The sequence below is a fragment of the Aspergillus pseudonomiae genome, assembly GCF_009193645.1.
Source record: "Aspergillus pseudonomiae strain CBS 119388 unplaced genomic scaffold BDV37scaffold_53, whole genome shotgun sequence".
In the NCBI taxonomy this organism is placed as follows: Eukaryota; Fungi; Ascomycota; class Eurotiomycetes; order Eurotiales; family Aspergillaceae; genus Aspergillus; species Aspergillus pseudonomiae.
Genome location: NW_022476045.1, coordinates 200,314 through 219,820, shown reverse-complemented (window position 1 = coordinate 219,820; position 19,507 = coordinate 200,314). Strand labels below are relative to the sequence as shown.

The 19,507-nt window shown below is 48.8% G+C and overlaps 11 protein-coding genes across 11 annotated transcripts; 5 read left to right on the top strand and 6 right to left on the bottom strand.

Annotated features, from left to right (window-relative positions):
• Positions 1-40: 40 nt before the first annotated feature.
• Positions 41-472, top strand: BDV37DRAFT_284941 (uncharacterized protein; the record flags this gene model as incomplete). The annotated part of the gene is made up of 1 exon (XM_032087614.1): positions 41-472. A coding segment is annotated over one exon (432 nt), but the record flags the coding sequence as incomplete, so codon positions are not given.
• A 144-nt stretch (positions 473-616) lies between these two features.
• Positions 617-2,161, bottom strand: BDV37DRAFT_284940 (putative ceramide glucosyltransferase; the record flags this gene model as incomplete). The annotated part of the gene is made up of 1 exon (XM_032087613.1): positions 617-2,161. The coding sequence occupies one exon, from the start codon at positions 2,159-2,161 to the stop codon at positions 617-619; it is 1,545 nt and encodes a 514-aa protein (XP_031939610.1).
• Positions 2,162-2,974: 813 nt separating this feature from the next.
• Positions 2,975-4,915, bottom strand: BDV37DRAFT_252913 (H3 histone acetyltransferase RTT109). The gene has a single exon (XM_032082491.1). It carries the CDS (start codon positions 4,861-4,863, stop codon positions 3,178-3,180), a length of 1,686 nt encoding a protein of 561 aa, XP_031939609.1. The 5' UTR covers positions 4,864-4,915; the 3' UTR covers positions 2,975-3,177.
• A 277-nt stretch (positions 4,916-5,192) lies between these two features.
• Positions 5,193-6,665, bottom strand: BDV37DRAFT_252912 (uncharacterized protein). The gene is made up of 6 exons (XM_032082490.1): positions 6,395-6,665; positions 6,272-6,291; positions 6,162-6,193; positions 6,051-6,112; positions 5,869-5,993; positions 5,193-5,808 (listed from the first exon to the last, which is right to left on the bottom strand). Exons 1-6 carry the CDS (start codon positions 6,554-6,556, stop codon positions 5,262-5,264), a joined length of 948 nt encoding a protein of 315 aa, XP_031939608.1. The 5' UTR covers positions 6,557-6,665; the 3' UTR covers positions 5,193-5,261.
• A 236-nt stretch (positions 6,666-6,901) lies between these two features.
• BDV37DRAFT_252910 (Hid1 family protein) lies at positions 6,902-10,394 on the bottom strand. The gene is made up of 8 exons (XM_032082489.1): positions 10,141-10,394; positions 9,462-10,077; positions 9,313-9,410; positions 9,014-9,256; positions 8,604-8,957; positions 8,309-8,552; positions 7,754-8,256; positions 6,902-7,696 (listed from the first exon to the last, which is right to left on the bottom strand). The coding sequence occupies exons 1-8, from the start codon at positions 10,234-10,236 to the stop codon at positions 7,184-7,186; spliced, it is 2,667 nt and encodes an 888-aa protein (XP_031939607.1). The 5' UTR covers positions 10,237-10,394; the 3' UTR covers positions 6,902-7,183.
• A 237-nt stretch (positions 10,395-10,631) lies between these two features.
• BDV37DRAFT_252906 (nuclear pore complex component-domain-containing protein) lies at positions 10,632-11,992 on the bottom strand. The gene is made up of 3 exons (XM_032082488.1): positions 11,744-11,992; positions 11,416-11,685; positions 10,632-11,360 (listed from the first exon to the last, which is right to left on the bottom strand). Exons 2-3 carry the CDS (start codon positions 11,634-11,636, stop codon positions 10,757-10,759), a joined length of 825 nt encoding a protein of 274 aa, XP_031939606.1. The 5' UTR covers positions 11,637-11,685; positions 11,744-11,992; the 3' UTR covers positions 10,632-10,756.
• A 14-nt stretch (positions 11,993-12,006) lies between these two features.
• On the top strand, positions 12,007-14,195 carry BDV37DRAFT_163091 (uncharacterized protein). The gene is made up of 4 exons (XM_032079196.1): positions 12,007-12,732; positions 12,796-13,184; positions 13,231-13,896; positions 13,964-14,195. The coding sequence occupies exons 1-4, from the start codon at positions 12,195-12,197 to the stop codon at positions 14,054-14,056; spliced, it is 1,686 nt and encodes a 561-aa protein (XP_031939605.1). The 5' UTR covers positions 12,007-12,194; the 3' UTR covers positions 14,057-14,195.
• Positions 14,183-15,631, bottom strand: BDV37DRAFT_163115 (uncharacterized protein). The gene is made up of 2 exons (XM_032079199.1): positions 15,376-15,631; positions 14,183-15,319 (listed from the first exon to the last, which is right to left on the bottom strand). The coding sequence occupies exons 1-2, from the start codon at positions 15,479-15,481 to the stop codon at positions 14,334-14,336; spliced, it is 1,092 nt and encodes a 363-aa protein (XP_031939604.1). The 5' UTR covers positions 15,482-15,631; the 3' UTR covers positions 14,183-14,333.
• Position 15,632: 1 nt separating this feature from the next.
• Positions 15,633-16,955, top strand: BDV37DRAFT_163134 (mitochondrial 54S ribosomal protein bL19m). The gene is made up of 3 exons (XM_032079200.1): positions 15,633-15,981; positions 16,048-16,429; positions 16,512-16,955. Exons 1-3 carry the CDS (start codon positions 15,783-15,785, stop codon positions 16,633-16,635), a joined length of 705 nt encoding a protein of 234 aa, XP_031939603.1. The 5' UTR covers positions 15,633-15,782; the 3' UTR covers positions 16,636-16,955.
• On the top strand, positions 16,745-18,671 carry BDV37DRAFT_163094 (HET domain-containing protein). The gene is made up of 2 exons (XM_032079197.1): positions 16,745-17,481; positions 17,541-18,671. The coding sequence occupies exons 1-2, from the start codon at positions 16,948-16,950 to the stop codon at positions 18,465-18,467; spliced, it is 1,461 nt and encodes a 486-aa protein (XP_031939602.1). The 5' UTR covers positions 16,745-16,947; the 3' UTR covers positions 18,468-18,671.
• Positions 18,672-19,445, top strand: BDV37DRAFT_163095 (uncharacterized protein). Its single transcript, XM_032079198.1, has one exon. It carries the CDS (start codon positions 18,875-18,877, stop codon positions 19,325-19,327), a length of 453 nt encoding a protein of 150 aa, XP_031939601.1. The 5' UTR covers positions 18,672-18,874; the 3' UTR covers positions 19,328-19,445.
• The last annotated feature ends 62 nt before the right edge of the window (positions 19,446-19,507 follow it).

The window sequence follows — 19,507 nt, the reverse complement described above, 5'->3', positions numbered from 1 at the left end:
TTTGGTATTGGGAGGGAAAGGCTAATTGGGTATTTTAGAAATTTTGAACTTCCTCCTGGGAGTTCTCACTCAGGCTGAAGCTCAGCTCGATCAGGCTCAGGTGGCGGCTGTTATTAACCACCGTAATCACTCGGGGAACACAGCGTTGCACTGGGCAGCGCTGAACACGCATTTGGAGTGCGTGAAGGCGCTTGTTGGGGCGGGTGCTGATATCTCCATTACGAATGATGCTGGGTTAGATCCTGTGTTCCTCGCTGAGCGAGCTGATTGGTCAACCGAGGAGCAGGGTGAGGAGCAGGATGAGGCTGAGGCTGAAGTAAAGGCAGAGGCACAGGATGGTGAAGGCGATGCTGGGAAAATGTCCAAGGGGAGACAGGTTGTGGAGTGGTTGTTGAGTTCGGAGAAGGGTAGTGAGTTGGAAAGCGGTGCTGGGGAGAATGCTCCTGCTGCTGCGGAGGGATCGATGCAATGATTTACGCTTTTATGGACTTCTATAGATGTGTGGGAACTGGATAGAAAAGTTCTTGTTTTTTACCATTTCATTCAGTGATATTCGTACATTCGTCCCTCATTTGCTCGGCTTGCCATGCCCCATCCTGTCTATCGTTCAGTTCCCTTAGCTGGTTGGGGCTTGTTTGGAGGTAGGCTGGGGTGTCTTTCCACTGCTAATTTCTCGAACTTTCATGTCTAGTCCGACTCGGAAACGCCGGTTGCGCCAAGTAACGGTTACGCCACCGTAGAAGGCCCAGATCCATATGGGGAGGGCTAGAAACTCGCGTCCAAGCCACGCCGAGAACCATTGAGCGAATGTTCGTCTAGTCAAATGGCAAGAGGGAGGCCGTGCAAAAGATGGTGTATCCTCATCGAGCTCAACCGATTTGGCGGAATGCAACTTTATATAGAGTGTCCAATCAGTCAGTATCCAGATGGCCAAGCTGAGGAAGAAAAAGGCGAAGAAGGCAGTCCAAGTTGTCATATAAGCTGCACAACAGAACCCTTTTTCCTGTAGAAACTGAGCCAAGGACGTTGTCACTCCCCAGGCGCCGTAACACGAGCAGAGCAAGGACTCTGTGCCCGGCTCGACTAAGGTCGCTAGGAGAACAGTGAACTTGCGGACACGTAGCCAGCGAACCCGACGCGCAATGTAATCCCCAATACTCATGTTTCCCACAGGCTGGATCGCCAGATCTCCAAAGACCATTCCGTGCTTGCCAAAACGCTCGCCGTTCTCTTTCTCCTCGCGGACGCGATTCTTCCAGAGTAGGTCTCCGATCAGATGATCCTCGCAAATATTGTCGGAAAAGTAATCGATACCAGGGTTGCGCTTGTGGGGATCGGTAGGGGACGGCGTGGTCAGATAGTCGAGGTGCGACCGCCGGAACATATTGGATTTACCCACGATACAGGGTGCGATGAGGACTGTGTTGATTGCGGTGTACATTTTTGCATGAGAAGACGAAAGGAACAATTCTTCTAGGCGGCCTCCACCTGTTGCAAGAGTACCCTGTTCGTGTTTGGAGATAGTCGGCGCGGAGGACACATCGCTGCTTGGATCTGCATCGCCGTTGGTATAAGATTCCACCAGGGCATTCTGCTCTTCTGTTAAACTGGCACCGCTAGTGACGTCCACGACGAGCGGCAAGTGATGTACAAATTTGTACTTTTTGCCCGAGGTAGCACCCAGTCCGCAAAGCCGGTCGACCATCCTCCCACAGACACCTTTGCCTACCCAAACATTGCAATCTATGATCCAGACGATATCACCCTTGGCCTCTCTATAAGCCCGACTCATGTTCCGAATTTTCGGATTTGGTCCCAGGTCGTAGATACGTTCCCCATCTGGCTGGAGCAAAGGATCCTCTTCCTCTATAAAAATGCGTGCACCGGCGTGTGGGAAATCGGATACAAGCTTTTGCAGGGTTGGGTAGCCAGGGTCGTTTCGAGATGCGACACAAAAATAGACGCTAAGTTTGTCGGCTGGATAATCCTGACGGAAGGTCGAAGCCAGACAGTCATACAGATTCGGCTCGAGACCTTTGACGGGTCGGATTGCGGTGACATGGGGAGCGTCGGAGGCTGTCGCGGAGTGGGATTTCCGGGGTCTTTGGAGAAAGTATCGCCATCTGTTTGAAGCCGCATTAGTTTGTGTCACAGTAAGCATATATTCAAATACACCCAATAGAAAATAGAACATAAATCAGAAGAGAGAATCAAAGGCGGAATAGAAAGCTTTACATTTGAAAGTACCCCAGATAACAGACCAAGACCACGGTTGCATACCAGATCAGACACCCCCAACCCACGATCACAGACCACCGGAGCCCGCCATTGCTAATGGTCGGTCCAAAATCGAGGGAGATCGAACGCGATTGAAGCTTTAGCATAGGCGGATATCGACGCGGTAAGACTATACGGTTGGCAAAAAAGACGTAGTCAACGTCGCAACAACATTCTATGGACGGGAAGTCGGGGAAGTGAAGTGCGGAGAGCAATTGCGGTCAGTTGACTCGTTGTAGGAGGCCTTAACACTCGATGTTTCAACGTTCAACCTTTGCTTTTTTTTTTCTAGTGGCTGCCACGCAACAGCCGAACTGGGAAAAGGTATGAACTAAATTAGTTCCGTGGTTGCTCCATTCGGATGCAGCGGACGCCGTCCATTATATGGGTCGGTTCATCATGCGGTGGATTCCTGTAATTTCACACCTCCCGTGGAGCCGCGTCGAACGAGTTCTCTCTTATTTCGAGTTCGTTTTTACATAGGATAGCAAGCCCTATATGCTTGTGTGAAATTAGGGAAGATATTCGGAGGAATAATCAAAATTAACACGAAACCAAAACTATATTTACATGCTTCAAGGGATCGAATTGATCACTTCTGGTATTTAGTCCATGTGGCCCGTTCGTCATTTATCGGTTCCACGGATCTAAATCGCCCAGATAGCGATAGATCTAAGAATAGTATCAAGAAGAAGAAGAAGAAGAAGAAGAAGAAGAAGAAGAAGAAGAAGAAGAAGAAGAAGAAGAAGAAGAAGAAGAAGACAAATGCCCAAAGACAAATCACTGTTTTGAATATACCTTTTAATGCCCTGTTTTCCCAAATAGAAGACCCCAAATCGCTGAATGTCCTTTAATTCCGTTTACAACTCCAACCAATGCGAGAAGCATCTGTTGTCTGATCTAAGCCTTCTTCTTCTTCCGGATCAAGTTCGCTTGAAGCACATTGACTCCAGGTGATGTATTCGTCCCTGTTGTACTAGTCTCTGCTGTCGCCGCACTTGAGACTGTACCGTCCCCCTCTCGCCCTTCATTTTGTGCTGTTGTTGCTTGGCTCTGCTCATCTTTCTTTCGCTTTCGAACCAATCCAGTGTTGATGATGTTTGTTATTGGGGCAGCTTCATCGACAGATTCCCCAGACGTGCCCCTTCCTGTGACCTGCTGACCGACCCAAAGCTGGTCCACGATGGATGCGACTTTCTCACTCCACGCTTTAGTGCTGGCTATAGAAACCTCTTGGTTGTAGAAGTCTTGCTCAAGTAGGAAATTGATCGCGGTTTTGTAATCTTCTTCACTCATAACAGCGTGACCGCGGCCTGCTTCTGGCCAGTAGAATGCGTTCAGGTCTGTGTTCGACTGTATTTTGGGATGGGACTCAGAAGACAAGCTGTCCGTCTGGGAAGATGGGTCTTGCACAGGACCACCTGACGTTGCCTCTGCTATAGAATCTTTGGCGGCGTCTGAAGACTGGGAATTAAAAGAAATAGGCACTTCTGGCCTGGTAGGTTTTGAATCCACCTTGTCAGATCCCGGGACGGTCGTTGTCGAGGAATCCTTTGCTTTCTCTTTGAAAACAGGTCTAGAGCTTGTCATTTGAACAGAATTGACAAGTCCTGGGGGATTAATAACAAGCCACAAGAATCCGACCAGTCGTCCAGCAGAACACTCCTGCCGGAAAGACATCATCTCCCAGAACTGGTCTAGGGATTTGACGCTCCTCCACTGCCCAGCGCCCTCCTTCGAGCCCGCAATCTCCGATTGTTGCGGGAGTTCATCGTCCAGGTCAACCAGGAAGCGCGTTTTTGGATCATCTGGAAAACGAGGAATTAAGCAGCGTGGAGGCGCTTTGGTGTTATCGCACAGCTGATGAAGCGGGTAGTTGTTCAGCCACCTGGGGCGTTCTTTATCATCTGACTTTGCGGCACCGGGAAAGAAACCTCGAGTTTCAAATTTGTCGCATCCTGGGACAATCAAAAATGCTGTTGCAGAGCTTTTAGCGGATTCCATGGCACGGTCAAGGAGACCTTTCTCGTGGGATCCTGATTCCGGCTCATACTCGCGCAATATGGGGTCGACGACGCGACACCACCATTTAATCAGGCCCCTATCGTCGAGAACATGCTTTCCTGAATTTTCGATGCTGCCGGGGAACAGATACTGATTCTGAGCCCGAGCGAACAATGACACCACTTGCCGAACGCCCGGCCGTTGATGCGTCTGCACCAGGAAAGACAGGAAGCCATTAGAGATGCGCCTGATGAGCGAAACTTTTGGTGCATCCTTCAGTAAATGCAGGAATCCAGTAGAATCGGCCTTGGAGACGAAAACAGTCGTTAAATGCGCTGTGCTGTAGACCAGAACTTCGATTCCAAAGACGATAATCTCAGGTCCATCATGCTCGACGGCATTCACGGAGACGGTCAGAAAATGGTTTTCACAAAACGTCGACTCGGGCTCTTCGCCTGGAGGAGGCGCAAAGAGCGCTGTGCATGGGGTAGGGGCTGACGAGATATGGCGAATGGTGACCTTGACACCGGTGGGGAGCACCTTAGCCAAGAGATCTCCCAGATCAACATCGACCTTAGACATCGGGTCTGTTGAGAACTAGACTGTAAGCTTCATATAAAGACAGGGATCTGAATTAATAGTCGCGAGTTATTTTTCCTATTCATCTCTTTGCTTTCCCCATTCATGATCTATTTTTCCTTTGGTCCAGAAGCCTCACGGACGGTCACGTGCAGCGGACTGGCCCTTTTTCAGCTGATCGTCAGGGAAACTGTTTACCTTTTCGTCACATCTTGATAAGATAGTGAGATTCTATCATGTACTCCCGTTCCATGACGCTTTACCAGCCACCCGTAGTCGTAATGGCCGAATTTCTATTTGAGGACTACGATGACGATCGCCATTGAAACCACTTTATGTTCGATGTACTCTCAATTTCTAGTCTGGATGGCATAACATGTGGAGATGCATATAATGTACAATTAGAAGTAAGCCGCAACCGCATCCAAGTCATCAGCATTCAACAAAGCCACACCTTCCTGGAGAAGCGTCCGCCATACAGCATTACGAGTCCGGATCGGATAATAAGGGGTCTCCCAGTATCTAGAACCAATCCCCCTCTCCTTTGCAGTACTGATCTGGGATCGAAGGGTAGCTAGCTGTTTGTCGCTCAGAACAGCCTCATCCTCACTATATGTGACTGAGCCCACAGCCTCTTGGAAGCTAGTTGATGCAATAGGAGAGATTAGGGACGTGATCTCAGGACTTTCCTCTAGCGCATCTAGATGAGCATCGAAGAAGTAGTCACGATTAGCAACCGGTCCAACCATATCAAAAGGTGTATTGCCTGTCCCGATGACAGTTATGGGACCACTAGTCATCGTCTTGTTGTCTTTCAGTGTGGTAAGATAGCCCTCTCTGCGGAGTGGCTCTAACGCAGAAATAACAGCTTCGAATGTTTCAGGTCCTGACGTTTTTACATCGACAAAAAAGTACAGGGTTTGCGAAGTAGTAGTGTCAAAGACGCCGCTAGTACAATGTTAATACCCACAAGCATGGGAAATAGCAGGGCCACTTCATCATACTCACTTTTTCGTGGGTGAAGTCACAAAACGGGTTTGGGGATTTTGGCGTTTTAGCACATCTAACATTGGATTGACATAGAGGGACTCAAAAGTTCGCTCTTCAGTCAAGGAGGATTCATCGTGCCCGACCTGTGGGCATCAGTGGGCGTCACTCATGTAGAGCTAGGTATCAATCATAGAACTAACATAAAGTGTACCGTTGTAAAGCCATACATCAGCTTCTGTTGAAACACAGCCCTTGGAGAGACCTAAATGATGTTAGTCTTGCTTCCTCTAGGGAATTTAGATTGACCGTACCAGTGTAGAAGGGAATATCTCTCCAGTAATCACTGCCATGATTTGGTTAGTAATTACTTATATTATAGCAATGAGAAATAGAAAGAACGAATAAAAGGGCTGTGACCTACTTGTGGGAGTGGACAGGTATCTGAAATAGTCGGAATAGACTTGATCAGCAAGTTTCCAAACATCTCGATCATACCCCCTGACAAAATATCTATCCATGGAAGCGTAATTTAACATGAACTTACAGGCATTATACCCCTGGTAAAATCAGTAGGGTATCCATATTCATTGCTACCATGTGTGTTCTTCAGTACGCTCTGAAGCTCAGTCGAAAATCCAGCAGCCAGTCCCGGGGATATGAGCACTGCGGATGCTGCGACAAGGGATGGCAGGAAAATCATGTTCATCTGCAGGCAGCTCTCTCTAGGCTAATAGAACGAATCAAGAAAAGGCAAAAATAAGCAAACAACTTCCAGAAAATGTACCAGATGGCTTATAGGTAGGACATGAAGGTTTACAAACGTTGCTCAATAAATGTTTACTTGGAGTAAGTCGTCCGACGTGGTGGGAAATGGTCCGCAGCCAATCACGACCTCACGTGGCCAACATACACCCCAACCCTCAAATGAAACGACAGCAATTTTGAACAAGAATATCAATGATATTTACGGATTCATGGTCAGACATTGATTCCAAACTCATCTCTTCCCCTGCAGTTCGGAACAATGGTCCTGGCACTACAATTGAGTCATGGCTTACCAAGAAAATATAGGTTGAAAGGGAGTCTTCCAAACCATGACGCAAGAAAAAGAAAAAGGAAAGACTAAGCAGAAGGATATAATATTGAAGAGACTAGCACTTCTATATACCCAATGGGTGTTCATAAGAAAACATTTTTATTGCAAACGCCACCAAGGTATCATTAAGGATGAACATGAATAAGATCATTGGAAAACAAGCTCAGCTCTTTATAATAACGTGACGACACTGACTCAACCTGCTAGAAAAACACAAGAGTGTTGAGAAACACCATATCAGACCTCCCGAACAGATGGAGCCCTGGAACTGTTCTGAGAATCCTGTGTGCTGGCCCTCCGGAGGCTCAGGTTCCCAATTCGTTGAACCAGGTTACTACCAACAGCGTCCACAGCGCCCTTTGGAGCAAGTAACGTGGGTCCTTGTGCTGCAGCCTCTTGGACCTTGAACAGTTTGATGCCGGTTCCATTCCACACTCCAACGGTACCCGGCGTGGCGCCCGAAGCGGAGCCAACGACCATCTCGCTCGAGAAGATGAATCCCCACAGTAAGGATTCATACCAGCCCATGGAAAGGGCTGACCATTCAAAGGAATGTACACGGGTGGGAGGGGGCTCTGAAATGATACTTTGGATCATTGGTTCTTCCGCAAATGAGGGAAGATTCGAGATTAGAGTTCGGGCTTCTTGGCTAGAAGTGCTTTGTAAAGCGGATTCAGGGATGTGGGGCATAATGGCTGAAATGATAGTAAGAATAGTATGGAGTGGTAGGTCTGGGAGCCAGGACTCAAGCTGAACATTCTGCCGTTAGTAGGCTGAGCGATGTGCGGGAAACGGAAGATTGCTTACCCAAGCTACAGTTGGCGTGAAACCATTGGGGGCCGTTGGGAAGGCTGCCGACATACTACTCTGACTGGTCATACTATTTTGCCTAGAAAAGGATGGCTGTCCAGCAGGCATTTTACCCCGTGCTTTTTCGGACATCCCCCGTAGCTGTAGTGGTACGCTTTCATCGACAGCAGATGATATCGAAGGTCTACGAGAACTTTGAACAGACGGAGACGACTGCGCTGGCGTCTTTTGCTCTTCTCGCTCGTCATCTGAATCGTCCCCACCAATTGCGAACGGACTGTGTTCTTCGGGAATGCGACCCAATGGTGACCGCGCGCCAGAAGCTGTGTGAGGATCATCTTCAGACGCCGACAGAACCGGGCTGGAAACAAAATCGCCTTCGGACTTTCGTCTCTCATTTTGGCGTTCTATCTCCTGCTGTCCACTCTCGAGCGTAAATTCCCGAACTGCCTCAAAACGTCTCCTGTGCTTAAGAATAGCGTACACCAGGAATGAATTTTCTGCCAAGGTTAGCAACTTTTTGTGGAGTGAAGCAGCGATGATACCACATACTGGTAAATTGATGTTCAAGAAGCGCGTTGATCGACTCAAGTACTGAGGAAAGAAGGGCATGATTCGTCTCGTTAGCCAGGAGGAAGCTGGGGGCAGACATTGATGAGAAGAGCTGCAGAAGTTTGGAGCATGCAGCTGGGGACAGATTTTCGACGTATGCAGCTATGTTATTGATGATTGCTAGAAGCGCAGGGTAGACAGCGGTTAATTTTCCTTTGCTTCCAGTGATCAGAGTATGAATGGACTGCTTGATGTCAGTTTAACAAGTCAATCTGAAGAATAGAAATTGACATACCATGATCAAGTAATCAGCGTATGATCCCTTGAAACCAGGAATACGGATGCTCTGTGGAAGCGTCTCTTGAGCTTCGAATTTCTTGTTCAGACTCTTCCCGAAATTGGGCTCGACGCTCATGGTCTGTGTAATGAAAATACACATCCTGACCACGCCTTGCTGTGAAGGGTCGGATTTGTATACAATAGCATAGAAGATACAAAGAATGACGAAGTCGTGCGAGCGATTAGAGTCGATGATGAATGATCTGAATCGCTTATTGCATTGTAAAGCTTCCCAGAAGAGCATCATCATCTCTGGTGCCCATTTGACAGTCTTTTGACTACCAGGAAGGTAGGAATTTGTTGCCTGCATCTAGCAACCGTGGTTTAAGCAGAAAGAAACACTCAAAGGAGGTGGTTAAGACATACTGGTTGATTTAAGATTCTGGTCATGCCATCAACTAGAAATTGGAAATCCTGCGGCCTATGTAGCCTTCCGAAGTAATGGCGGTAGTAATTCTTTGGCGGAGCTCCGCGCCCATCTTCTGGGATTGGATATAAGAGAAGCACCAAAAGAAACTGCAAGCAATATATAACTAATATTTGCTTAGGATCTTTCCAGACAACATGGTCATAGGGCACCCTCCAGGAAGCGGGATTATATTTTATGGCCTAGGAGTGTCAGTAAAGCTCTATACGTAGACATTAAAGCGGAACGTTACACGTACTGTATTCAGTAACGAACAAAGTAGTGTCAGAACGGCCTGCTTATCAGGACATGTTGCAATGTACGTAATGGCTTTGACACCCTGTACTGGTAACAAACCTGCCAGAAGGTCAGTTGAGACCATCATTGATCAAAGTTGACGGTACTTACCTGAGGGCATGTACATGGCCTTTCCCGTTAAGGTAAGTAATAGCCGAATGATCTCACAGCGGTTGTTTTCCAGCTCTTTGTTCGAGCCCATAGATGTGTTGCAACCAACACCGCTCTGCCATATGGAGTAGGACACTTTGCTTTTGGCCGTCGGGAGCTTTGGGATGGTGAAGTCTGTGTAGAAGAGAAGATCCACAAGTGTATCAATTAATTCCTCAGCCAAAGGCTTCACCTCTTCATAATCATTGGGCCCTGGCGACGCTCGTGGTTCTTCAGTTTGTGCCTCGTCAAAGAGTATCTCGGCTGCCACTTGTGCTTCTCGTGTCTTCTTCCTCCGGCGACCCCAAAAGAATTTCTCTTCCCAGTCTTCTAGGTGCTCGGCTTCGTAAACGAAAGGGAGGATACGGGTCAAGATGCGAATACAGTTAAGGGCGTCACGGTCGGGAGCAAGCTCAGGGTCCGGAAACGAGGGATGGTTCTTTAATATACTGAGACGCGATGTTACAGAGAGCAATAGCGTTTCGAAGTTGGATAGTGCGTTATCGCGAGTCCGTCGTATGTCGGCGGGGGTGAATAAACTGAAGACATCTTCGGTTGACTCTGGGAGCTCCCAGAACTACAGTCAATAGTCAGAGATACCAAAGAACCCCCACATCAGTAAAAGAGATGGAAAACGAACTCTGGCCCAGTACGGATCGTCCGCAGGAATGTCCTTCTCCTCTGAGAGACGGAAGATTCCCTGCTTGAAGACCAGCTTTGACTCCGAAGCTCCCATTGTGAAGCCACCGCTTATGTTTCACGGAAATGTCGGCCTCATGCAGTCACGAACAGTGATAAGCTAAATTCAGTGTTGAATGTGACGCTTTTAGGAAACAGTGTATTGGAAATTACTCCAATCGATGAGTGCCGCGTGTGGATGAACGTCAATGGAGGTAGTTGGCATTCTTGGGTCAATCATTGGCATAAAGCGGGAACTAGAACTTGGTACTAGACCCGCGGAGACTCGGACATCAGAACTGGGGAACGTGGGAAAAAGCTGCCTAGTTGCGCATTGTGCGGTCGGTCGGTCCATGCTTATTTTCATCAGCTAATTTTTATTTCCGAGAATCTCCAATGTGTCATACATGTACAATTCCTGTCTAAAAAAGAAAAATTCCTATAAAATATAATGCCTAAAATGCACATTGAAAAGTCGATCTTTTCATAAAAGGACATAGCGCTTGCTGAACGCCCTTCAGAACATATGAATATATCATTGTCTCCACCCTAATGCACCGAACACCAACAAAAGTAATTCAAAGACTACCATTGCTCGCTGACAGCCGCCTGCTCCGCTCATACAGCCACTTGTTGCTCAGACCAAGATTCACGCGTTTCCCCCCTACTGGCGACGGAGTCGCAGGACCCGTACTCGATCCGAAGCTTGATTCGCGGAAGGTTGACTCACGAAAAGGTGAGCTTCTTCCCAGAGGTGATGGAGAGCCGAAACTGGGTCTCCGTCCATTTTCTCTTCCTCCATTTGAAACAGCCTTGTGGAGCAATGGACTAGTAGACGGCGAGAACAAGGCGCCCGACGATACCTTACGCCCAGAAGCACTGGCGCTGGTCGACAAAGGCGATGCACTTCTGCTGGCCGGGCTTGCTGTCCGCGACCCAGAAAGGCGATATTTGGGTGGAGTGATGTATGTGGATCCCGGCGTCGGCGGTGCTGTAGCAGATGGATCGAGCCCTAAGAGGGCGCGTTGTGTAGGGGTGAGTGGGATATCGGAGAGGTTGTCCTTTGGGCGAATGAGAGGGTATAGTGCCACAAGGATATTGAGTGCGAAGATAAGTTGTAACACATGCAGGGAGAGATCAGGATATGTAGAATACTGGCTGGACTTTTCGAGTCGCAGAGAGCTGTAGTGGGATTATTAGTCTGTGCGTCACAATCGACCTCACTGTCGCTACTCACTAGGATTTGAAGGTGTTGCCAAAGATCCAGGTTGCTAGTAAAGCAGCACCATTCCACAGAACTCTTTTGATATTACTATCCCCAAATGTTCCAGCATTCTGTCGCCGGACTATTTCATTCAACTGCGGATGGCGCCATTTTCCTGGTGTCCGGGACTCGTCTGAAGTAGGTGCAGGTGAAGGTGCTGCCCTAGGGGTAGATGGGGCGGATAAGGAAGCCATTGATGTGTACGAAAACGTAAAAGTACAAACAAAGGGGAAAAGAGATAGCCTGCACAGGTGTGAGTACGACTTTCTCAGTATGGCGCAAAGAGGTCCAGAGAACTTACCTTGAATTGGGGGTGTTGAAACTTACTTAACTTACCTGTGTGACGCTGTCCTAGAAAAAAGTCACCTGAGCATTTGTGTATGAATTTTCGGCCTCAAGTAATTATACGACTTCAAAAAGAGTCACAACCATATTGTGGTGGGCAGCGCGACTAGGTCTTCAAATGCTGTGGTGGGACAGTGCTTGTTTTGATGATCGGTGCGTCCTGCTCACTGGCAACCACTGTCACAAGCGCCTTTGACGCGGAGTTTTTCAGGTAGCTCGGTAACCTTGAATTGTTAAACGCCGGACCCGCGAGTTGTCTCCACATCTACCCTCAGCTGAGGTCACGTCACCATCTCGCTGCAGCCTGGAACCCTTACTACGGAAATAAAGAAACAATCGGACCTTCACCCTCTTGTACATCACGCATCCTACATGACGACGCATTGTCGGGCATAAGTAAACCCAAAATGGCTTCGGAAACGTCGCTAGTGGCCAAGCTAGATACATTGGTCGCTGACGTCCTGGCTGACTGGAACATATACACGACTCTCATCGCAGGGACTATTGTCACCTTTCTTATTTATTCCTTCGCTACGTCCAAGGAGCCAGACATTCACCCATTCTTGCTCGCTCGCCAGTCAACAGCCTTTCCTGTCCGCCAGCCTGGCGAATCTGCCGCTTACCGCAGTCTTGAGACCCCACACGGCTTCCCCCTTCGGTCCGGGCTGAACGTCAAAGACCCCGGAGCACCGAAATGGACCGCTGGACGGAAAGGTGACTTGCGCGATGTCTGGAAAACTGCCGTTCGCGGAGCTGCAGAGGACGGCAAGTTATCTGGCAAACAGGGAAAGATCTATACTGTGCTCGGAAGAAGGGCGATAGAGCACTCGTTGGAACAAGTAACGCAAGAGATCAATGTCATCGGGTCTCGCCTGCAGTACTCCAAGGCTAAAACAGTTGCTGTCTGTCTTACAGACTCGGTTGAGCTTTTGGCCTCAATATTCGGTTAGAGCTCCTCGACCTGCTTGTGCCCTATGACAGCTTACTGACAGAAGCTTGGATACACAGCCGGTGCTTTCTATGGGTTTAAGATCATCCTTATTCCTCACAACCTTGACCCTAATGACCTATCTACCCTCCTGCAGAAATCTCAGGCAGATGTATTGATTGCGGAGGCGGGCGCGCTTGATTTGTCTCTTGTGGCGAAGAGTAACGAGCAACTTTCTCAGGTCATCTGGGTTGCGAAGCTTGGTAGTAGGCATATGGACTGGAATGATGTGCCTGGTGATGTCAAAGGTACTCTGGATGTTGCTGTCTGGCATGAGATAGTAGAAGAGAAGAAGGACTTGGCTGGGCTTGATGTTCCCAGCTGGGAGCCGAACAGCCCCTCACCATCCCTTAGTACGGTTTGGCCATGCGCCTCAGGAGCAGGCGAGTTCATCGAGTATCAACCAGAGGTAGGATTTCCCTTATTGTACTGGTTCAAGGCTGACGGTGTGACAGAATTTGATCTCTGCCATCGCTGGATTGACTTATTCATTGCCCCGTAATGAGCGGTTGAGCCCGAGTGATCTGGTGCTTTCGACTGATTCCCTTTCTCGCTCCTATCCGTTGTGCCAGGTAATGGCCGCTCTGTACTCAAATGCCTCCGTTGCAGTGAACTCTGTCGCTGGGGAAGGTGTCGACTTCGCTTTAGCAACTGTTGGAGTATCTCCAACTGTGATTATTACCTCGTCTCGCACAATGTCCGACTACCATAACAGGTTCATGGAGCCACATTCTGGTATCGTCTCTTCCCTGGCTCGTTGGTTCGATGTGAGGAAACTAGATGCTGGAGTCATGCCTTCTCATGGCATGTTCAGCCAGGTTGCCAATATTGGACCGATGGCGGAACTCTCACTCGACAATCTTCGCCTCTTATGTATCTCGCACCGTGCGGACGCTGATCCCAAAGTTCGCCTTACCTCCGGACAGTTAACGGACTTGAAGATCTTTACTGGGGCCCGTGTGGTCTACGCCTTGACTGGTCCTGGCGTGGCGGGTGCTGTCACTCAGACGAATGTGTTCGACTATAGGCGCTATCAGGGCCAGAGTCACTTCGGAGCTCCTTTAAGTAGCGTTGAAATTGTTCTCACTGGTGTTTCTGAAGACAAGGAAAATGAGGGACAGGTACGTGATTCTGTTATAATGGACTTGCGCTACGTCTTTTCTTGCTTAGCTAACGTTTGCCCAACAGATTACTGTTTCTGGCCCTGCCGTTGTCTCTGGGAAAACCAAGCTGTCGGCGCAAGGCCGCATCCGTGACGACAACACATTAGAGTTGTGCTAAATCACGTATGTGCGCAACAACATTTGCTCGTTTTTTAGCGTTGACCTCGCGGCTACATGACTCATGTTACCGGCTCGTTTATTTTGCGGCTTTTGAATGGAACATTAAATTGCCTCTATCCATGTTGATGCTAAAGTACCCCAAACATGTCAGGCGCAGCGGTATATTTTATCCAAGGAGAAAATAGCCCATTTTCAGATTGAGATAACATACAGCTCCAAATGATTCTAAGTGGTAATATACAGTTCATAGACAATGTGTAGAAAGAAACATGGGCTTAGCCCTGATGCAGAAGTTGACTCTGCTGAAGACCCAACGTTGGCCGTTGTACAGCTTTCTCCGGTGCAGCCTTCTTCTGGTTCGCAATCAAAGTCCCTAGCTCATTCACGCGTGTCTTCAGGCCCGGGGCGACAGACTTATCATTTGAAATGCCGTTGACCTTGAGGGCCAGCTTCATACCATTGTAAATGGGCACGATCTCTTGCAACACGTGGTCAACATCGTGCCAATTCTTAGCGTCACGACCGAAGTTACCAAGCGACCAGCTGCCCAGGAGACGTTGAGCATAAGAACGGACCAGGCCACCTTCATCATTGCCGCCAAGCTCGTTAACAGCACGAGCAGCGCTGAGCTCAAGCAGGGTACCGATGACAAATGGCTTCCTCTTAGGATCGAGCTCCAGGTTATGTTCGATGTGTTCGGGGGCTTCCATCAGGGAGACAAACTGCTTCGCCAATGTGAGAGCCTTCGACACCTCTGGATCCTTGAACTCCCCTCTTTGGGCCTTGCGGTGAAGTTCGAAGAAGATACGCTGTACAATATCCACATTGCTGAGACGGAGACCAGTCTTCTCGCTCTGCTTCGCGGCTTCAAGAATAATACCAAGAGCATCAGCCTGGCCAGCCCGGCGCACCAACCACTCCCAACGGTCGGACTTAATGACACGATGTGACATCCGTAATCCGGACAAGAAAGGGATTAGGTTCTGCCAATCCTTTGTCGTCTGCATGAGTGTGATAACGTCCACGATCTCCTTCTTTGTTGGCCTTGATTGCGGGTCCATGGGGCGGAGCAGGAACGGCTCTTCATCTTCGCCGACGGATACGCTGACGGGTTCTTCCTCTAGACGATCGGCATACTTCTGACGAAACATTAACCTCCTTTGCTGCGTTCCTAGTCCGAACGGTATGAAGAGTTCTTCGCGGAAACGATTGAGGGCCTGGTCCAGCTCGGCGGAGGAAGTCGGGGAAAAGGTCGGGATGGCTGCATTATAGATGTTAATTTGACAGCAACAAAGGAAGGCCAGCGAGAAATCGCACCATTTTTCGAGGAATAGCAACGTTTCTGTGTGAGTGTGCCAATGGATTGACGGAGGGTGCTGGAACTTTGGCCGCGCAAGAGCCTTCCAATGGCGTTTTGCGCCATTTTACTGAAATAATAGGGGGTTCAGGCGTATTTGAACGTGATAGACTTTCCTTAATGACCCGCTAGACAAGAGCAAACCCCGCCTGTACAAAATTGAAGATTAGATCAACACAATGTGAAGCGCAAGCTGGTCCGCGATGGCAGAAAAGTTCCCGGAGTCGAGTTCTGGACGCTGACCCAAACAGGCAATTTGAGGCTTGGCGGAAATTCTGCCGGTCCGCAAACTTCACGCTCGGAGGTCCATCTGTTTCTCGCATCTTTCTCTTTGCCAGCTGCTCAGCGCACCACAATCCTCGCAGCCATGGCGACCTTTTCACCAATCCTGCGGCAGCTGGGCTGCTTAAGGTCTATCGCGAAGCCCCAGTCATTGGTGTCGCCCCAAATCGCACGCCGATCCATCACAACTGCGTACACTCCGAAACAAGAGCCCGTGCCTCTTCCGAACAAATTGCCCAAGTCGTTCCTTTCTCAAATACCTCCTCGCCATCAGCCCACCAATGGTATTCCTTGCGCCTTTTAATCTACCCCCGAGGGTGCTGTCAGATAGCTAATGTACCCCTGAACAGGCCGCAAGAAGCTCAAAGTCTACCCTGCTCCGCCTTCAAGCCGCTCGGTTTGCAAAGACCCCGTGGCAGCAGTGACCGAATCTCAATTTGCAGCTCTTGATCCAACCGGTGAACGCAAAGCACTTTTCGACTACAGAAGAAACCCACGCAGTGTGAAGGTCGGCGACATTCTGCGCGTGACCTTCAAGAACGGGGACCCATTCTCCGGAGTCTGTCTTAGCATTCGTCTTCGCGGCATTGACACTACGTTCTTGCTTCGTAATGAACTTACCAGGGTCGGTGTTGAGATGTGGGTGAAGGTTTTCAGCCCCAACGTTGAGAGCGTGGAAATTGTACAGAGGACAGAGAAGAGGAAGAGAAGAGCCAGGTTGTACTACATGAGGTGCGTATATGGCTTATTATTGGTGGTTTTGTGTGTTCTCTCCGTGCTTGATTTGGCTAACATGTCTTGTTTCACCCCACAGACAACCCAGACACGATATGCGCAGCGTTGAGAATATCGTTTCGAACTACCTCCGACAGAAGTCTGCCCTTTCCGGCCAGAGAGGACAGGGAGGACGCGGCCGTGGACAGAAACGGCGCCGTTAAAGGGCCGCTGCTCATTTGGGGTTTTGCATTTGGCGACTGTATTATTACTTGTATATGGCCATTGACGTTTACTGATTTATCATTTCTTGTAACCTTGGATAGAGATCAATATAGGGTATGTTCTTGGAAGAAACTAGAATTCATAAAAGAACCACCGGCACTGCTCGATATTGTGCTGATGCGCGGGATTTATATTTATGATTTTTGGCGGGGTTGGTTCCTCTCTCGTTAACATCAGCCTTGGGATGCACAACGAATTCTGCTACTCCACGAGAGTCCGTTTGGAGTATACCTGATATTCTCTAGGGAAAAATGTTTGACAAAATGTCTGCCTATAATTATACACTACTTCCACCTGGACATAATACCATTCGCATGCTTCGCCTCTTACCGAATAAAAACCGGGCTGCTCTAATTGAATGTGAGCTCATTGAGCACCCCCTCAAAGAACAAGAGGAGCAAGCCTACGAAGCCCTGTCATATGTTTGGGGCTCCACAGAAAACCCCTCTTCGATATGCGTTAACAGCTACGCCCTGGAAGTCACGGCAAACTTACATGCAGCGCTGTCGCGCCTTCGATATGAACGGTTCCCGAGGCTGCTGTGGGTCGATGCTATATGTATCGACCAGAAAAGCAATACAGAGAAAGAACGGCAGATTCAATTGATGGCCAGAATTTATGGGCAAGCTAAAAATGTTATCGTTTGGCTTGGAGAAGAAGAGAATGATAGCACTTCGACGCTAGCGAGATTACAAGTCGCTGCGGAAGGCGAGCGTCTGTTGGAAGAAATCAATGATACGGCACTTATAGCACTCTTGGAACGCCCTTGGTTCCGGCGGGTCTGGGTAAGGGAAAGCACTGAGTGAGGTATATATATGGAGGAGCTTTATTAACAACATTACAGGTTCTTCAAGAGGTTGGAGTTGCTCGGTCGGTCCTGGTCAAATGTGGCCCTATGGAGATGAATGGCTATGCATTTTCCTCGGGTTTGCGCGGTATAGAGGACTTTAACAACAGATGTCCGAGGCTGCAGAGTTTGATCAATTCCGTACGCCCAGTCACTTATCTCTTAGGAAGAGCAATATTCCGTCCAGGTCAAAGTGTACTGCACGAGAGGAGACGCCCTCTGGGCGAGTTACTTGATATGTACCATTCCCACAAGGCCACCATACGCCATGATAAAGTGTTTGCCCTTCTTGGTATGTGCTGCGAAAACCTAGAGGCAGCGGGCTTGTTGCCTCACTATGAGGTCCCTTGGGAACTCCTCTTCCAGCGAATCATTAGGCATGTTCTGTCTCAAAGGGTATCGATCGAAACTTGGCCCGATAAAGAGTTAGCGTTGATCAAGGGTATGGGTTATAGCTTAGGGAGGGTATCTGCAGCGTACGGAGACAGATCTCGATTTGACAGACAGCATGTGCACATTGACTTGATCAACTCGATGCAATCGCTTCAGCGCATCAAGGATTCGAGAAGTCACTGTAGTCATTACGTCAAACGAGGCACAGTTAAATGGACCGTGCGGGTCTCAGCACAGGCCGTCAAGCCTGGGGATATTGTCTGTTTCATACAAGGGGCATCCAAGCCGAGCATTGTCAGGCCATTCAAAGACTATTTTAATATCATCATAATAGGAGTAACTCCTCTATATGTCGAAAATGGTGAAACCTTTCGAGAAGATTCTTTACCGTCAGAGCATCCAGACCCCCTTGACGACTTGGGACGGGAATCAAAATACGACTGTCTCCAGGGGCTTTTGCTCATCTGGAACTGGGGCCGACCCTCAGACCATCCAAACCAGCATGATGCAGTTACAACAGCACCATGGTAAATGGCTTGATACCAGGGACTCTGAAAACCGAATCGGACCAAGCAAAGAGAGTGATAATGTGTCAGCAATGCCATTACGAAGCATTAGGGCCACTCCGCAATCTATTAGATGAACATGGATAAGTGTACTGTGCAACAATGCAAGAAGCTTTGCAGATGAAATGCCTGGGCATTCTCGCGCTTATATACCGCAAGACACACCTTTAGAAGCGCAGGACTACTACATTGATCTAAAAAGAATCCGACAAGATGGGATTTAGCAAACTGACATGGATGCGTGAACCGAGGTTATTCTCCTTATGCTAGAGGCCATATCCCATAAATTCTCCGATTTGCACAGAGCCCATCGATTTGCAAGAGTTTCCTGCAGGATCTAATCAGGCTCGTATTGGGCCGGTAGTTAGCCACATGAACACTCTTCATCAATTCCTTCTCAAGAGAATGTGGTGCATCAACCATCGCTATCCAGAAATCTTGGAGTCAATACTTTATACCCCAACCTTTCCAATTCTTCCCCAACTTCTTTATCCGGCAGGATCGGCACGCGGTCGTGGATTTTCCACCTATTGTTCCTCACGAGCTTTTTGTCTCTTTTTTTCGGTCTTTTGTCCGAACTCTTTTTGCATTACCCAATCGTGTCGTAACAGAACAGCTTCGCCTAGTATACGATCGCACGGCCTTACTCCGAGCGGTCTTAGAAGGTGTGCAAACCCCCACGTTTATAGTGCGACCTCGGGCTTACTTCGAGACTCGATGGATCAACGGGTCAGTTCCCCGCATATTGTTAAGCCCCAGATGGAGCTCCCATCAGCCGTGGTGGGTCTGCGTGGGGATAGAGAACCTACCCCAGCCAGTCCATAACGACGAAACTGGAGTTGTTCGTTTCGTTGCGGATACAACTGGATTTGAGGGTAGATTAAGCTTCGTCGTCGGTGACCATGCTTGATGACCTGACATCAGGCTTGGGTCTCCATAAAAACAACGATGACCCCTCCCCATCCTGACGCAGCGTTTCCCTGAGGTCTGTATTTGCGTCGAAAT

Excerpts from the sequence above, each read along its gene's own strand:
- BDV37DRAFT_252913 (XM_032082491.1), bottom strand. The coding sequence starts at position 4,863 with ATGTCTAAGGTCGATGTTGATCTGGGAGATCTCTTGGCTAAGGTGCTC.
- BDV37DRAFT_252912 (XM_032082490.1), bottom strand. The coding sequence starts at position 6,556 with ATGAACATGATTTTCCTGCCATCCCTTGTCGCAGCATCCGCAGTGCTC. Across the intron at positions 6,292-6,394 it reads TTACCAGGGGTATAATGCCT|ATACCTGTCCACTCCCACAA; the intron begins GTAAGTTCATGT and ends CGACTATTTCAG. Across the intron at positions 5,994-6,050 it reads TTTACAACGGTACACTTTAT|GTCGGGCACGATGAATCCTC; the intron begins GTTAGTTCTATG and ends TGATGCCCACAG.
- BDV37DRAFT_252910 (XM_032082489.1), bottom strand. The coding sequence starts at position 10,236 with ATGGGAGCTTCGGAGTCAAAGCTGGTCTTCAAGCAGGGAATCTTCCGT. Across the intron at positions 10,078-10,140 it reads ACGATCCGTACTGGGCCAGA|TTCTGGGAGCTCCCAGAGTC; the intron begins GTTCGTTTTCCA and ends TATTGACTGTAG. Across the intron at positions 8,553-8,603 it reads ACGCTGATTACTTGATCATG|TCCATTCATACTCTGATCAC; the intron begins GTATGTCAATTT and ends GACATCAAGCAG.
- BDV37DRAFT_252906 (XM_032082488.1), bottom strand. The coding sequence starts at position 11,636 with ATGGCTTCCTTATCCGCCCCATCTACCCCTAGGGCAGCACCTTCACCT. Across the intron at positions 11,361-11,415 it reads GGCAACACCTTCAAATCCTA|CTCTCTGCGACTCGAAAAGT; the intron begins GTGAGTAGCGAC and ends ATCCCACTACAG.
- BDV37DRAFT_163091 (XM_032079196.1), top strand. The coding sequence starts at position 12,195 with ATGGCTTCGGAAACGTCGCTAGTGGCCAAGCTAGATACATTGGTCGCT. Across the intron at positions 13,185-13,230 it reads TCATCGAGTATCAACCAGAG|AATTTGATCTCTGCCATCGC; the intron begins GTAGGATTTCCC and ends ACGGTGTGACAG. Across the intron at positions 13,897-13,963 it reads ACAAGGAAAATGAGGGACAG|ATTACTGTTTCTGGCCCTGC; the intron begins GTACGTGATTCT and ends TTTGCCCAACAG.
- BDV37DRAFT_163115 (XM_032079199.1), bottom strand. The coding sequence starts at position 15,481 with ATGGCGCAAAACGCCATTGGAAGGCTCTTGCGCGGCCAAAGTTCCAGC. Across the intron at positions 15,320-15,375 it reads TTGCTATTCCTCGAAAAATG|CCATCCCGACCTTTTCCCCG; the intron begins GTGCGATTTCTC and ends TCTATAATGCAG.
- BDV37DRAFT_163134 (XM_032079200.1), top strand. The coding sequence starts at position 15,783 with ATGGCGACCTTTTCACCAATCCTGCGGCAGCTGGGCTGCTTAAGGTCT. Across the intron at positions 15,982-16,047 it reads TCGCCATCAGCCCACCAATG|GCCGCAAGAAGCTCAAAGTC; the intron begins GTATTCCTTGCG and ends ACCCCTGAACAG. Across the intron at positions 16,430-16,511 it reads GCCAGGTTGTACTACATGAG|ACAACCCAGACACGATATGC; the intron begins GTGCGTATATGG and ends TTCACCCCACAG.
- BDV37DRAFT_163094 (XM_032079197.1), top strand. The coding sequence starts at position 16,948 with ATGTTTGACAAAATGTCTGCCTATAATTATACACTACTTCCACCTGGA. Across the intron at positions 17,482-17,540 it reads CTTGGTTCCGGCGGGTCTGG|GTTCTTCAAGAGGTTGGAGT; the intron begins GTAAGGGAAAGC and ends ACAACATTACAG.
- BDV37DRAFT_163095 (XM_032079198.1), top strand. The coding sequence starts at position 18,875 with ATGAACACTCTTCATCAATTCCTTCTCAAGAGAATGTGGTGCATCAAC.